This window comes from Cynocephalus volans, chromosome 10 (assembly GCF_027409185.1).
Source record: "Cynocephalus volans isolate mCynVol1 chromosome 10, mCynVol1.pri, whole genome shotgun sequence".
Lineage (NCBI taxonomy): Eukaryota > Metazoa > Chordata > Mammalia > Dermoptera > Cynocephalidae > Cynocephalus > Cynocephalus volans.
In genome coordinates, this window is record NC_084469.1 from 94747164 (window position 1) to 94763198 (window position 16035).

At 59.9% G+C, this 16035-nt stretch overlaps 1 protein-coding gene and 1 long non-coding RNA gene across 2 annotated transcripts; one reads left to right on the forward strand and one right to left on the reverse strand.

Moving 5' to 3' along the window:
- Positions 1-1891: 1891 nt before the first annotated feature.
- On the reverse strand, positions 1892-4878 carry LOC134386933 (uncharacterized). Its single transcript, XR_010024563.1, has 4 exons — positions 4814-4878; positions 3229-3408; positions 2449-2642; positions 1892-2013 (listed from the first exon to the last, which is right to left on the reverse strand). It is a non-coding gene; the product is annotated as an uncharacterized LOC134386933 (long non-coding RNA).
- Positions 4879-5340: 462 nt separating this feature from the next.
- Positions 5341-14178, forward strand: MEX3D (mex-3 RNA binding family member D). The gene is made up of 2 exons (XM_063112796.1): positions 5341-5887; positions 12756-14178. Exons 1-2 carry the CDS (start codon positions 5341-5343, stop codon positions 14150-14152), a joined length of 1944 nt encoding a protein of 647 aa, XP_062968866.1. The 3' UTR covers positions 14153-14178.
- Positions 14179-16035: the final 1857 nt, after the last annotated feature.

The window sequence follows — 16035 nt, forward strand, 5'->3', positions numbered from 1 at the left end:
CGGGTGCTTATGTCAATTTGCATAGTGTTACAGAGCTTAATTGTTTAAGTAGTCAGGTCTTTGGTCCAATGAAGGAATCCCTTCCACAGTATCCCCAACAAGTGGCCATCAGCTTGGAGTCTACCCTTGGCAATTAAAGCAGGCCTTCCCAAGAAGCTGATAGAGAGAGCGGGGGTGGAACCCTCTTCCCCAGGAGCCTGAGGCCTCAGCGTCCTTTTGTTCTTCTAGATCTGAGGGCTTCCATGCTGGCAGCTTATTACCAGTTGATTGCTGGGTGCAACTAAGGAACAGCCACACAGAAGGGCAAGGTGTTGGGGGCATGGGGGGGTTGCACAGAGCTCTCCATGCACACCACTCTTCTAGCACCTCCACGTTTACCAGCCTGGAATGCCTCTCCGTTTTCAACTTTTGGGGGCATATTCCTAGAAGTGGAATTGCTGGATATGCTGCTCTTTGCCGGTTTGCTAGTTTCCTGAAGTTCCCATAACCTCCCGCTCACAGGAGTGGGCACTGAGACTTCCATTCCTGCCAGACCCCCCCAGAAGGTTTGTCCCTAAGTCCCAGTTGGACTGAGCTGGGGGTCCCAGACACTTTTTCTGCCTTTCTTCATATTGATAACTGCCTCATTTAGATTCTAAATATATACAAAGGTAAAGAAAGTAAAGCAACCCCCAAGCGCCCACTCCTGGCCACTGTCTTCATTCCCCTCCACGCCCACCCACCCTCCACCCTGAGGCTCCTGATGTTTTTTCATCCACAGACATTTCTGAACGAGTCTCCCCAAGGACACTTTATGAAACTTAAATAAATAAATATTTTCTTATGGAAGGTTTCAAATATACACCCAACAGACATAATGAAGCCTCGAGTGTCAACACCCGGCTCCATCATCAATGACCGGGGCCAAGCTGTCCCCCACAAACTGCCTCCCCTCCATATAGTTATTATCATTTTTTGGCCTGGCTGGTATAGGGATCCAAACTCTTGACCTTGGTGTTACCACACTGCATTCTAACTAAGTGGGCTAACCAGCCAGCCCTCTTTCCATATTATTTTATTCTATATTTTACTATTAAAATATTTCAGACACAGAGCAGAGTTGAAAGAATTTTTCAGTGGCCATCACACACCCACCACCTACCCTGGTGGATCTCAACCAAGGTGACTCTTTACGCAGGGAAAGAGTCTGCAGACATCTCTGGTTGTCATGCCCAGGGAGGCATTGTAGTTGAATTGTGCTCCCACAGGTATGTCCACATTCTAAACCCCAGATGCTGTGAATGGGACCTTATTTGGAAGAAGGGTCTCTGCAGATGTGATCAAGTTAAGATGAGGTCATCCTGGAGTAGGGTGGGCCCTAATCCACTGACTGGTGTCTGATAAAACGTGGGAAATGTGGATGCAGACACAGGGATAACCACCAGCTGTGTGAAGACAGAGGCAGAGACTGGAGGGATGTGGCCACAAGCCAAGAGATGCATGGAGCCCCAGAAGCTGGAAGAGGCAGGAAGGACCCTCCTCTGGAGCCTCTGGAGGGAATGTGGTCCTGTCACACCTGAATTTTCGACTTCTAGGCTCCAGAACTGGGAAAGAATTAAATTCTTGTTGTTTTAACCACTCAGTTTGTGGTAATTTGTTGCAGCAGCCACCAGAAAATATGGGGAGTGGGGTATGTGGGGGGTGCTCCTGGCATGGAATGGGTGGAGTCCAGGGACACTGCTCAGCACCTGCAGTGCCCAGGACAGCCCCCCGAGAGTGACCCGGTCCCGGTGTCCATGGTGCTGAGGGGGTGAGACCCTGTTTTAGGACTTTCTTAATCTGTTTGGGCTCCTATAACAAAGTACCATAGATGGCGTGGCTTATAAACAACAGACATTTATTTCTCACAGTTCTGGAGGCTGAAAGTCCAAGATTAAGGTGCCAGCAAATCCCGTATCTGGTGAAGGCCACTTTCTTGTTCTTAGATGGTGCCTCTTGCTGTGTCCTCAGTGGTGGAAGGGGTGAGAGAGCTCCCTGGGATGCATGTATAAGGGCACTGATCCCATTCAGGAGACCCCACCCCCATAACCTAATCATCTCCCAAAGCCCCACCTAATGCTATCACCCGGGGGTTAGGATTTCAACATAGGAATTTGGGGAGGGGACACAAACTCAGATCACAGCAAAGGTCTACCATTAACATTTTACTCAACTTTTAAAATACATCGCCACAGGGCCAGTATCTACAAACTTGTACAAACATTAAACAGGCCAGTGATCCCACTTCCCCATTTCTATGTTGAAATCAGCCCCCCCAGAGCCCACCTGCCCTCTTCTTCTCACTAGTAATCCATTTGTTGCCAATCAGATTCCTTTATAAGACTCCTGGCAGCCTGTTCCCCCAATACACCCTCCACGGCTCTTCAACACAGCCAACCCCCTGAGATGATCCTCCGGCCTCCCTCTCACCTGTCCTGGGTGGCACTTGATTGTTTCTTCATTCGCTCACTCCCTTGTTTTGCTGGAGCACATCCTCAAGTCTGCTTGACTAACTTGTGAAAAACTAGAAGGCCGGAAACACCGTGATTCTTCCTCCCACATGATAAACACCCTGAGATCAGCCATCACTTTCCCCAGGAACTGAGGCGTTCTTCTCCATAATCCTTTGGAACGTCAAGTGCAAGTGTTTAGAGGTCCCTATCCCCCAGACATGTGTCCCCAGGACAAGCTATGGGCTAGCATTTTGGAGGCTCTGGTCCCACAGGCCTGAGCATTCCCTTTGTTATTTCTTTGACTTCCCACCATTTTCCTTTCTTTTCTCTGGAGTTCCTGAATCCTTTCTCTATTTTCTCTTTCCTCTTCCAGTTTCCATCTCTCGTCTCTTTGCTGTAGTCTGTTCTGGGAGATTTCCTCTGACTTGCATCGTCTAATCTCTTGCTGGATTTTTAACTTCAGCCACTGTGTTTTTAACTCCCAAGCCCCGTCTTGTTCTCTCTCAACCTTTTGCAGGCTCTGCTGGCCAGATGCCTGTGTACCAAGAAGCAGACCCCATGTGCCCACTCCCTGTGTTGCCAGGAGGCAGTGATGGCTGGGCTGGGGGCCATTTACCCCTAGGCCTCTCTGTATTCCAGGTTCCTCATACACCAGGTGCCACCTCCCCTCTGTCCCCCATCCCAAGTCCCTCAGAGGGAGACAGGGAAAGGCCTCATCCCATGACACAGCCACCCAGCACCAGGGGACTCCACTCACGGGTGCTTTAAGTATGCAGCATGCTGCAGGGCAATCAGCATCTTGCACGTGTGCACATCTCTTCATGCCAAGGCCTGAGCTGAGAAGGGCATTGCTGGAGGGGCACTAGGGGGACTTGAGCGGGTCAGGTGGGTCAGGTAGGTCACACTGGGCCTCCAATACTAGCCACAGTGGATGTTTCTGCAGGAAAACAAGGACAAGGCCCGTGGCTGGAACCCAGAGAGGAGAGGGAGGGGATGCCTGTCAGTCCAACCAACACAGAATGCTTCCTGGGAGCCCAGCAGATCTGGGCCTGCCCTGCCCCAGCTTGGTCCTAGGGGGAGGGGGCTTGACATTAGTTATTACCAAGTCGTTAATCATTCCAAGCACTGACGTGCACAAAAAAGAAGTCTGAGACCCCCAAAGAGAAACGGGCTGGATGCAGCCTGGGGGTCTGGAAAGATATCTCAGGGCAGGGAGGCTTCCAGCAGAGAGACCAACACACGGACACAGAGACGTGTGAGGGCTTCCATCAGGAGGGGTTGCGACCAACGTGGATGACAGTGGGCAGAAAAGTGACCGGAAGTAAAGGACGAACCAGATATGGGCAGCTGTGGCTGAAGGACTAGATGGAGGGGTGGGGACCCAGGATGGGTGAGGCTGGTGGGGACACAAGAGGAGAGGCTGCTGGGCCCTTCCCCCTCCCATCCAGAGAGTCCTGCAGGCGGCCTGGGGTTGCACAGCCAGCCAGGGGCAGGCCTGGGTGAGGTCCCCTTGGAACTCAAGCGCACAGTCCCAAGCATAATCTGTCCTACTCTCTGCCAGTTTATCATGAGAAATCCCAAAGGAGGAGAGAAGGCCAGGCAGGAGGAAGGGCCGCTGGGACAGGGTGGCTTTGGAGGTGGACACTGCTCTTGAAGCCTACAGGCAGGTCCCTGTGGAGGGGTGCCAGGCACCCCAGAAGGGCTGGGTCTCACGGTGGAGGGCTCTGGCTGGGGGAACCTGCTCAGGTCGAGGAAGCATGACCCACGAACCTCGTGGCGGGCGAGGTCTCCGGCTCCCAGTGCGGGCGGGGCAAGGCGGGGAGGCCGCTTAACTAAAAGCCCAGCCCGATCACGAAGGGGACTCAGGGAGAGGGACCCTAGGCTTTTGCGCAGGGGTCGGGGTCTCTGGCACAGGAGAAAGGGGCGCGGAGTGGGGTACGGGGCCTGACTCCGAAGCTCGGAGGGGTCTCGAGGACTGGAGAGAGGGACCCCAGGCCCTGGGGCGCGCACTGTGTGTGTGCGGGGTTGTCCCTGGCTCAGGGGGATTGGGGGAGGGACGAAGGAGGGGGCCTGACTCCAAAGTCCGGTCCGATCGCGAGGGAGACTCGGCGAGAGACCCCAGGCCCTGGGGCTTGCACGGTGGTGGTGCTGGTGGGGTGGCGGTCTCTGACTCAGGAAGGGCCAGAAGGGGACGGGGTCAGCTGCCTGACTCCAAAGCCCGCCCTGATGGCGAGGGGGACTGGGGAGAGTGACCCCAGGCCTGGGGCTCCCACAGAAGGGTCTCCCCGGCTTAAGAAGGGCGCGAGGTGGCTATCCGGACCCCAGGGCCGGGCCACACCTACCTGCCGCCGCCCGGGCACCTGCGAACGTGCCGGGTCCCGCCCACGTGTCCCCGGCGAGGGCGGGGCCTGACCACGTGATCCGCACCGGCCCCGCCCCGCGCGCGTGCGCCCTGCCGGCCGCCCATTGTTGGGCCGCGGCGTGACGTCACGGAGGCGGGCCCGGGGCGGGCCCGGGGGCGGGGCAGGAGGGAGGGAGGGAAGCAGCGTCCCGCGCCGCCGCCGTCGCCTCAGCCACCGCCGTCGCCTCAGCTGCCTCAGCCGCCTCAGCCACCTCAGCCGCCCAGCAGCCACCTCAGCCACCGCCGCCGAGCAGCAGCCAGAGTCGCCGCCGCCGCCGCGCGGCCCGGCCCCGAGCAGCCCCGCGCCGCCGCCGCGCCCGCCCCGGCCCGCCGCGCCCGCCCCCGCCGCTGGATGCAGGCGGCCGGCGGCCGAGCTCGCAGAGGCGGAGGGCGGCGCGGGCGGCGGCGGCGGCGCGGGCGGCCGGCGGCCGAGGGGCGGGAGCGCGGGCCCGAGCGCTAGCGCCCGCCATGCCCGGCTCCATCGGCCGTCCGGACGGCGGCGGGGGCGCGGGGGCGGCGGCGGGCGCGGACCCCAGCCCGGGACCCCCGCCCGAGGGCTCCGAGGAGGCCGCGCCCGCGCCCGACGACGCGGCCGCCGCGCTGCGCCTGGCGCTGGACCAGCTGTCCGCGCTGGGGCTGGGGACCGCGGGCGACACGGACGAGGAGGGGGCAGCCGCGGGCGGCGGGGACGGCGCGACGGCGGGGGGCGCGGACGGCGGGGCGACGGCGGCGGCGGCGGGGCCCGCGTCCCCCGACGGGCCCGAGCCCGGCGCGCCCCTGGCTGTGGCGCCCGCCGCCCCCGGGCCGCTGCCGCTGCTGGAGCCCGATGGGACCCCCCGGCGGTCGCCGCCCGACGTGTTCGCCGGCTTCGCGCCCCACCCCGCGGGCCTGGGCCCCCCGACGCTGCTGGCCGAGCAGCTGAGCGTGATCGGCAGCCGCAAGAAGAGCGTGAACATGACCGAGTGCGTGCCCGTGCCCAGCTCGGAGCACGTCGCCGAGATCGTGGGTCGCCAGGGTGAGTGGCCGCCGTCGGGGAGGGCGTCTCCCCGGGGGTCCCGCCGCGGGGAGGGTGTCGCCCCAGCCCAGCCCAGCCCAGCGCAGCCCGCGGCGGGACTCCAGACCCCGGACACGCCCTGCGGAGGCTCCGGCCTCGGTGGCCGCCTGTGCGCCTTTGTCCTGCCGCGGGCCGCGGGAGAAAGTTGGGCGCAGCCCGCGCTCCTCCCCTCGGCGCTCCGGCCGCGCTGCTGCCTTTGTCTGGGCCGCCTCCAGCCCGGAAAGGCTCCTGTGCGCAGCGCCGCTGCCCAGGCACGCGCCGCCCGCAGGGGACACCCCGGAGACGGGCGCTGGGGGCCAGGCATCCGGGTTGGGCGGTGGGCGCCCCACACCCAGAACAGGCACAGAGCGGGGCCAGCTCAGGTTTGGGAGTGACTTAGGGGAGGCACAGGCGGGGTCAGGAGAGAAGTCTGCCGACACAAAGAGGGTACATCCAGCTGCCACACTGGGGGCGCTCATTGGGGTGGGGGGCGGGACAGGGTGGGAGAGGATCCGTGCCCCATTCTCAACCCCAAGTCAGGGATTTGGGGGCTTGCGGAAGGACCAGCTGAAAAAGCTGCTCCTGGGGTGCAGTCCCACAGCCCGCATGGACGGGCTGGCGGCAGCAGGCCCAGGGTGTGGGGGTCCCGGCAGCGGCATTGTCGAAACGTCCCTGTGGCCACTCCATTGTTCTCTTTGTTAGAGAGCCAGGCTGAGATTTGCAGGGTGACATCAGGCCGGCTGCTGCTCATTGGCCCTGGAGCTGCGGGGTGGGCTGGTGGTGGGCAGTGCCCGGCCCAGCACACACCCACCGCCCCGTTAGCCGCCTGCCCGCCAGCCGGCTTCAACTTTCTCCTGCCTTCCCGCCCGCCCCTCCCCGCTCCTGGCTCCCTGTTGACCGCCTGTGATCAGTCAGGTTCTAGAACTTGGGGTGGGGCCTGGGCGGCGCTTAAGGAGGCGCTGCAGGACGCTGAGGTTGGGGGGCAGGTCTCTGGGCCCTCAGTGACAGGAGCCAGAGAAGGGTGTGGGGGGCTTGAATTGCAAGGTCACCTGTCACCCTCGCCACAGGCAGGGGACCACAGGGATACCCTCTGCACCACCGCCCTTCCCTAGTTCTGGGTGGGTGGGGCAGTTTGGCCAGCAGGCCCCATGTGTGGACACCTGGAGCATTGGGTACTGGGCTGGGCCTGGGTCCTGCCATCAGGAGGGGCCGTCAGGAGGGGGGACAGGCCGTACTCTGAGCCCTTCTGGTTGCCCTTGGAGGCAGGCACAGCCAAACCCTGGCTCACACACCTCTCCACCAGCACCCTGTTGCTGCCTCCCCATTTAGACCCCCTCCCCACCCCTGTCCCCCGCAACTGCACTGGGACATATAACAGGACAGCTGCCAGGTGCTGCTGAGTGTCCATAAGCCTGTGGAACAAACGTCCAAACCCAGGCCTAGGGACCATTTGCCCAAAGTCACCAGGCTGATTTGTCAGGTGGTGGAGGGAGAGGGTGTGTCCTGGCACCTGAAGGTCCTTTGAGAGAGGCTGCAGCCACACAGGGTGGTGGCAGGAGTCAGGCAGAGGGCATCTGAACCTGTGGCGTCAGGCTGAACATTGGTCGCAGGGTCATGGAGGACCTAATCCAGGGGCACCAGGGTCAACCTCTCACCTCCTGGGTGTGCATTTGGCACCCATTTGCTGGGGGCCAGGCTGGGTTCTTGCTGGTGGCAGACATCATGGGGGTGTACAGTGGTCCCCGCAAGCTGGAGTGGCCCCTGACCCTGAGCAAATGACAGCTGCTCTTGGATGTGGAGATAACACCTCTGGGGTTTCTTTCCCAAGAAGACACTGATTCTAATTCCAGCCCAGTGTCACACACAGTAGTCATTGTGAGTTGCAGGGGACCTTGAATGCCGGGACAGGTTGGCAGCTTCAGTGGTCCTTGTATCTCCCCACTTGTAGAACCATCTGTGGCTCCCTGCTTCTCCGACACGCCCAGTTCTCAAGAGCACGCTAAGAGGTCCTTTGTGCCCCAGCCCTGCCCCCTCCATCCTTCTGGTCACCCATCCCACTCTCTACCCTGGGGGTCGGGGGAATGTCCCTGTCTCATTCTTTTCTCTCAAACCCCAGGTCCAAGGTCACCCCCTCCCCCAGAGAGCAGGAGGGGTCCACCTGCTGGGCCTCCCCTGCCAGATGAGAGTCACACAGACCTGATGCCAGTCCGTTCCCTGACACCCATGTGCTGCTCTCCAAGCCTTAGTTTTCTCAACCCTAGAATGGGTCCAGGACCTTTCTGGACACACCATAGTTGTTTACAAGCCCTGAGTTCTCTCCCCTTCCTGCAGCTAAGCAGGCCCTGATGGGAGGCGTTTTACTGTCTGCCGAGGGCTCCAGTGCATCCATTTGCTAGATCTTTATTGAACACTACTGCGTGCAGAGCCCAAGCCAGCCGTGATCTGCCTCATCTCCCTGAGCCCCGCCACATGCCCCAGAGAAGGTTCTGTGGCTCCTGGATCACAGATGGGGAGAAAGAGGCTGCAGGAGGTGAAGGGTGGACCAGGGCCAGAGTTGGCTGGTGCTGGGGGTTGAATTCTACTTTCTCTGACTCTTCCCGCGTTGCAGGGACAGGGTTGGGTCAAGAAAGAAGTTTCCACTTTCCGAAGCTGGGGGGTTGGAGGTGGGGGAGGCAGCACCGTCTTGGAGACAGGCCAAGTAGAGACTCCGAAAGGACTCGTGGTGCTGGTCAGCAAAGGCATGTGCACGCTCCCTGGGGCTCAGCTCTTTCTGAGACCCTCCTACACACCGTCCTTTCTTGCTGGATTGCCCAGCACCCTGGGCATGTCCACGCTCCCTGGCTGCCTCCCCTGCAAATTCCCAGGGACAGGAACTGGGGCGGGAGCTTGCTTGGTCATGATTGGTTCTTCAGTACCTCACCCCAGGCCTGTCGCACAGTAGGGTTTTCAGGAATGAATGAATGAATGAGTGAATGATGCTGATGGCGAGGTTTGAACTGGAAGCCACCCAGGACCCCCTGTCATTCTCTGCTGATGTCACAGGCTGAGGACAGTGGCCTCAGACTGCCTCCCTTGACTGGTGGGAGGACCTGCCGTCTCTACCCTGTGTCTGTCTCATCCACAATGGTTCATCTCAGTCCCCCAACCCCTGCAGGCCTTGGGGGCTTTTGTGGTGGCTGGGGACAGTGCTGAGATGTTGCTGAGAACCATGTCTGGATTTTCTTATCCATATATTGCAGAGGCTGAGAAAGAGGAGGGGTTTCTGGGCACCCTTCACACAGCAGGCCCAAGTCTGGAGTTCTTGTGTTAGTGAGTGTAGATGTTACTACCCTCCGGGAGTGGGGTTTCGATATCCCTGTTGGACAGCTGAGCCAGCCCCACCCCCATACCACCCAGCCAAGACTGGCTCCCATGATGGCCCAGCTCTGGGGATGGTCCTGTCTGTCCCCTGCCCGGATGCTTGGTTGGGGGTGGCGATGTGTTGAACTGAGCCTTTGCCATGGGGACTTGTCCCAGCCCCATTCTGCTTCTGGAGCTCTGCACTTGCTGTCCCTCCCCCAGGCACACATCTTCCTTCCAATTCAGCCCAGGATGGTGGCCTCTCCTCCCCCCACAGCCTTGTGGTTTTGTTGAATAGTCTGTAATCTGTGGTCACCTGCAGCCAGGACTTCAGAAAACGGTCACATGAGAGATGCCACTGGCTTAGGCTCTGTGAGGGGACCTTGCCTTTGGGGTCAGTGCCAGCCTCTGGGGTGGTCCCCTGATTCCCAGGCACACCAGCTCTCTGAGTTGGAATCCCAGGGGCAGGGCCTAGGAATCTGCAGTTCAACCTGTGCCCACCAACCATCAGTGGCCTCCAGGGTCCTCCTGGGCCTGGGGCTTGGCCGTTGCCACCACCCACTTGCCGGGCTGGGTCTTCCCTGCTGGGGCAGGGGCATGGCTGGGTCACTCCTGGAGACCCGTTTTCATGGCCTAGGAGGGTCCCCCACCCCAGTTCTGCCGCCTCTCAGGGTCTTGGCATGGGTGGGGATAGGGGGCCTTTGAGTGTCAAATTGGTGAATCGGGCCCCATTCTCTCTTCGAGGCCTCTCCATCATGAGGGCTGCACCCAAGGCCACCATCGGGGATGGGAAGAATGGGGGCAGATGAGGAGGAAGCTGCTGGGGTGACCCCTCCCATGTGTGATCCTCTGGGGGCCAGGGCACCTTGGAGGCCAGGATGGAAGACTCCCTTCCCGCACCCCACAGCCAGCCCCGAGCGATTGGGAATCAGTTGCATCCCTTGCCCCGGTCTTGGAGAATCCCCTGCCCTTTCTCTGTGCCTGGATTTCCTCTCAACACAGATCTGTTCAAGTGGTGAACACTTTTGGTTGCGTGAGTTTATATCCTCCTCCAGCCACCCTTGAGACCTATGAGGTCAGTCCATGGCCCGTCGAGTCCTGCCTGAAGCCTATGAGGCCGGGTCTGTTTCTGTCCCCCTTTTATGGGTAAAGAAACTGAGGCACAAGAAGGTTCCTTGAGTGCCCAGGGACTCCCCAGAACATCGGCCATTGCAGTGCAGTCCCAGCCTCAGGGAGTTCAGAAAGCCAGGTGTGTAAGGAGCAGCTCTGAGAAGGGTGGGCCCATGGCACAGTCAGGGTGGGCTTCCTGAAGGAGGGGGCACCAGGCTGCGATGTAGTGCAGAGGAAGGGAGGTGATGCGGGAGATAGGGATAATCAGACTGCTATGGGGGACAGCTCAGCTGGGGTGGGGGAGACTGCAGGCCGGGACATGATATGTGTGATTTGAAAGCTCCCCCTCCTTCTGCCCGAGTGAGAAGGGGACCATCGGGGCAGTTTGGGAGGAAGCCAGCACCTGGGTGAGCTTGGGGTGCCATTGAGGTGACTTGTCTGTGGACACAGAGCTGGAGCCTTGTGAGGACATTGGGTGTAGGAGAGCAGCTCAGGACCCAGGAGGTGGGAGGAGAGCTGGCCACCCTTCTTGTGAGATGTGTGACATCAATTCACAGGCCTGGCTTTTGTTCAAAGCCCTGGGTTTGTGGTTGCTGTACCCCTTGGGGTGCGTCCATCCCTGCCACCTTCCTGTGTCCCCCTTGCTGAGCCCCGGGGACCACCGGCTTTCAGGCCCAGGCACCCTCTCTGGCTTCTTGTGGTCAGACGTGCTGGTCCTGCTCCTTTCGTATCTTTTGTGACTAGAGATGTTAGCAACACTGTTATCATCTCAATGCTGCCTCTGTTTGATGGAAACAGTATCCACGTATGTCTCTGCCTCCCAGAGCCTAGCAGGGAGGGTCTCCCCAGTCTCTGGGGCCTGGCTTATGACATCTCAAAGCTCCCAGGGTCAGGGTGGGGATGTGGGGGCCTGGGCCAGCCACAACTTGTCTTTAGACTTTGAGGGCTGCCTAGTCAATGGGTGAAGAGCCCCATCAGAGACCTCTGTCCCCTCAGACACTCCTGACCCCCAAAGGGTCACACCTTCATCCCAGCCAGCAAGAATAAAGCCACAGTACTGTTTCCCCTGCATCCCCTCAGGGACTCACTCAGGGCCTTTTGAGGTGTCCCGAGTCTGCCCTCAGGCTGAGACCTTGGATTCCTTTGGGTGGGGGGACCCTGGTGGCCTGAGGAGGGTTACTTGGTCAGAAGAAAATTGTAGGTGGTTCCCACAATCTGAGCCTCAGTTTCACACCGTGGGACAGGGAGTTCGTATCAGAGTGTCTGTATTGGTTTCCTAGGACTGACGTAACTGGGGTGTTTGAAACAATAGAAATGTATTCTGTCCCAGGCTGGAGGATAAAAGTCCTAAATCAAGGTGTGGCAGGGCTGTGCTCCTACCCAGAGGCTGCAGGGGACTGTCCTGCCTGTCTTGCCTGGCTTCTGGGGGCTCCAGGTGTTCCTTGGCTTGTAGGTGCATCACTCCCGTCTCCGTCTCTGTTGTCACACAGAGGAATCGGCTGTCTCTGAGTCTTTCCTCTCCTTATGAGGACACAAGTCATACTGGATTTAGGGACCACCCTAACCCAGTGTGACCTCATTTTAACTGATTACATCAGCAAAGACCCTATCTCCAAAGAAGGTCACTGTCTTAGTCCATTCCTGCTGCTATAACAAAACACCTTAGACTGGGTAATCTATAAACAACAGATATGTGTTTATTGTTCATGGTTCTGGTGGCTGGAACATCCGGGATCAAGGCGCCAACAGATTCGGTGTCTGGTGAGGGCCTCTTCCTTGTGGACGGCCGCTTCTCTGTGTCCTCTCATGGCGGGAGGTGCAAAGCACTAATCCACTTATAGGGGTTGTGTCCTCATGACGGCCATTTCCCAAAGGCCCCACCTCTTTCTTTTTTGTCGTTTTTGTGACCGGTAAGGGGATTGCAACCCTTGGCTTGGTGTTGCTCGCACCGCACTCAGCCAGTGAGTGCACCGGCCATCCCTATATAGGATCCGAACCCGCGGTGGGAGCGCCGCTGCGGTCCCAACGCTGCACTCTCCCGAGTGCGCCACGGGTCGGCCCACCACCTCTTGATACCTCACATCGGGCATCAGAATTTGGGGGGTACTAACATTCAGATCACAGCAGCCACTTTCTGAGGTTCTGGTGGACGTGCGTTGTAGGGGACACTATTCCACCCATAGCAGGGTCCTCCTGGCTGCCTTGCTTTTTACGCCAACCCCCGGGAACCAGAGGGGGAAACTGAGGCTCAGACATGGACAGTCTGAGGATAAGCCCTCGGTGGGTACAGGTCAGAGGTTCCGAGTGGGTGTGCTCACTCGTGGTTGGCCCTGCCGCCAGCTGCCCGCCAGGGGTCCTGGGCAGGGGTCCTCCGTCACCGAGCCTCTCCCCTCCCCCACAGGGTGCAAGATCAAGGCTCTGCGCGCCAAGACGAACACGTACATCAAGACTCCGGTGCGCGGGGAGGAGCCGGTCTTCATCGTGACGGGCCGCAAGGAGGACGTGGAGATGGCCAAGCGCGAGATCCTCTCGGCGGCCGAGCACTTCTCGCTGATACGCGCCACGCGCAGCAAGGCCGGCGGGCTGCCCGGCGCCGCCCAGGGCCCGCCCAACCTGCCCGGACAGACCACCATCCAGGTGCGCGTGCCCTACCGCGTGGTGGGGCTGGTGGTGGGGCCCAAGGGCGCCACCATCAAGCGCATCCAGCAGCGGACACACACGTACATCGTGACGCCGGGGCGCGACAAGGAGCCGGTGTTCGCCGTCACGGGCATGCCCGAGAACGTGGACCGGGCGCGCGAGGAGATCGAGGCGCACATCACGCTGCGCACGGGCGCCTTCACTGACGCCGGCCCCGACAGCGACTTCCACGCCAACGGCACCGACGTCTGCCTGGACCTGCTCGGGGCGGCCGCCAGCCTCTGGGCCAAGGCCCCCAACCCGGGGCGACGGCCCCCGACGGCCACAGCCAGCCTCCGCGGGGACAGTGCCCTGGGCGCCCCCAGCGCCCCTGAGACCTTCTACGCAGGCAGTCGCGGGGGACCACCCGTGCCAGACACAGGCCCCCCCAGCCCCTATGGTGGCTCGGGCAACGGGGGCTTCACCTTCGGCGGGGACGGCCCCGCTGCCCCCACGGGGACGGGCGCCCCTGAGGACTGTGACTTTGGTTTCGACTTCCTGGCGCTGGACCTGACCGTGCCTGCGGCGACCACCATCTGGGCCCCCTTTGAGCGGGCCGCCCCCCTGCCCGCCTTCAGCAGCTGCTCGGCCGTCAACGGGGCCCCGGTGCCACCCGCCGCAGGTGCCCGGCGCAGCAGCGGGGCGGGCACCCCGCGCCACTCGCCCACGCTGCCCGAGCCAGGCGGCCTGGGTCTGGAGCTCCCGCTGGCCCGCCGCGGTGCACCCGAGCCAGTGGGCGCTCTGCCCTGGCGACCCCCGCAGGGCTCCCAGTTGTCTTTCTCCAGCAGCGCCAGCTTCTCCACGGCCACCTCGCTGCCCAGCAGCACCTCCTCTGCCTCCTCCTGCGCCCCCCTGGACTCCAGCGCCTCCGAAAGCAGCCGCAAACCCTCGACGGCGCCCTCGGCACCCGCGGCCCCGGTGCCACCCGCCGTGGACCCCGCTCCGGCCCTGGCGCGAGAGTGCGTGGTGTGCGCCGACGGCGAGGCCATGGCCGCGCTGGTGCCCTGCGGCCACAACCTCTTCTGCATGGACTGCGCCGTCCGCATCTGCGGCAAGAGGGAGCCCGAGTGCCCCGCCTGTCGCACGCCGGCCACCCAGGCCATTCATATCTTTTCCTAGCGGGTGGACCTCGGCGTGGTCGTGTCCTCCCCGCCCCGGCCCCGCTGGCCGCCACCAGGGCGCCCAGGGTGGGCGCGGGCAACAGGGCAGGGCCGGGGTGGGACAGGAGAGGGACGAGGGACGAGGGGCGGGGGCCGGGCCAGGGCCGGGGCGCGGGCCGGTGTTCACGGACCAGCTTTAACTCTTGGCGCAGGTGTGGAGACGGCAGAGCCCGGGGCACCGCACTCGACAAGTGACAGTGTTGAGTAGACAGGTTAAAATAAACCAGAGAGCAAAGGTCCGCTTGCACTTTTTATTTAAGACCCGACCCCCTCCGAGGGTGGTCTTTTTAAAAGGAAAAAAAAAATTTTTTTTTTTTATCACTCCCGGTGGTCGTTCTGTGCGTGGCAGCCGTGGCCTGTGTCCCGGTTTCAGTGTTTGTCCGGCCGCTGGTCTCAGAAAGTGCAGACGCTTCCACGAGGAGGGTGCAGACATTTTTACTCCCTTTTTGGGCTCAACGTTTACCGTTTTGTACATCAGCCACGTGCGGCCGGCGGGGGCGGGGGTGGGGTCCGGGGGTGTCCCAACCAGAAATTTCTAACTTTTTTTTTTTTTTAATTATTAATCCCTTCCTACTGTGGTTTCTGTTGTCATTTTTTAAATTTAAAAAAAAAAATTTTTTTTTACTTTTACTTTTTACCTCTTGTGTATATGTAGGGAATTTATAGGGAAATATGTACTTTATGGAATAAATTTTAAGAACTAAAAATATATTTTATTTTAAATAAAGTAATGGACCTTTAATCTTACACAGCTAAATTACTGATTATATATTTGCTGAGCTGATTTAAGGGTTAAAAAAATTGTATCAAGAGTTTTATTTTTTGACTTCAAAGCCTTAATAAAGTCTTTTTACTACATGAGAGTGCCCGGCTTCCGCGTGTTATGGGGAGGGTGGTCGTGGGGGCACTGCTCTGCCCCCCGGAATTCTGGGGTCCAGGCTCTGACTCTGGCCAGGCTCTGTCTTGTTCCAGATGGGGGGATTGGATTTGTGGATGGATTTGGTCCAGCTGGGTCCCCCTTTCCTGAGGCATTGGTCCCCCACATCCCAGTGGGTGTCCAATCATGGGGACACCTGTGGCTTCCACCGAGGGAGCAAAGCCAGGCTACCCCTTCCTCAGGGGACATCTACCCAGCTCTGTGGTGTGTGTAGAACCCACCCCAGCAGCCTGGGTCCACCAGTCATTGTGCAGAAGGGGAAACTGAGGTCCAGAAATCACCAGATGAACCACAGTCATCCTCATCCACTCACCCCAGGGACCATGGCCCATGGGGCCAACAGACACAATTATTTGAGCTGGGGTTGGGGTTGAGCCCAGGAGCTGAGGACGGGGTCACCACAGGCTGGGCCTTTGGTCAATGGGCACCACTGATTCTGAAGGAGGGAGGGAAGACCCCAGTGCATGAAGCATGGGGGTATGGTGACAGCAGCTGCTGTGGGGACAAGGCAGGAGACTGGACTGGCGCTGGCTTGAGGAATGGGCAACGGGGAGTGACGGGGACAGAGCCCTTGAGGAAAACTAACAAGAAGTGGAAGGCCTGGAGGGCTTCCAGGAGGAGGCAAGGGGGCTCAGGGGCCAACAGCTGCTCCAAACCTGATGGGAGCGAGTGGCCAGAGACAGTCACCTGGGTCTGAGCACAGTCCTGCCTGGCCCCTGGCCTGGAACTTCCCCATCTGTAAAACAGCGATACTCCTAGGTCCAACGTCCTGTCTCTGTGAGGCTGGTGGGGAGGATGTGTAGTGGGTTGAATGGTGCCCCCCCCACAGTATATGTCCCCTGGAAGCTGTAAATGTGACCTTATTTGGAAATAGGGTCTTTGTAGATATATTAAGAATCTCAAGA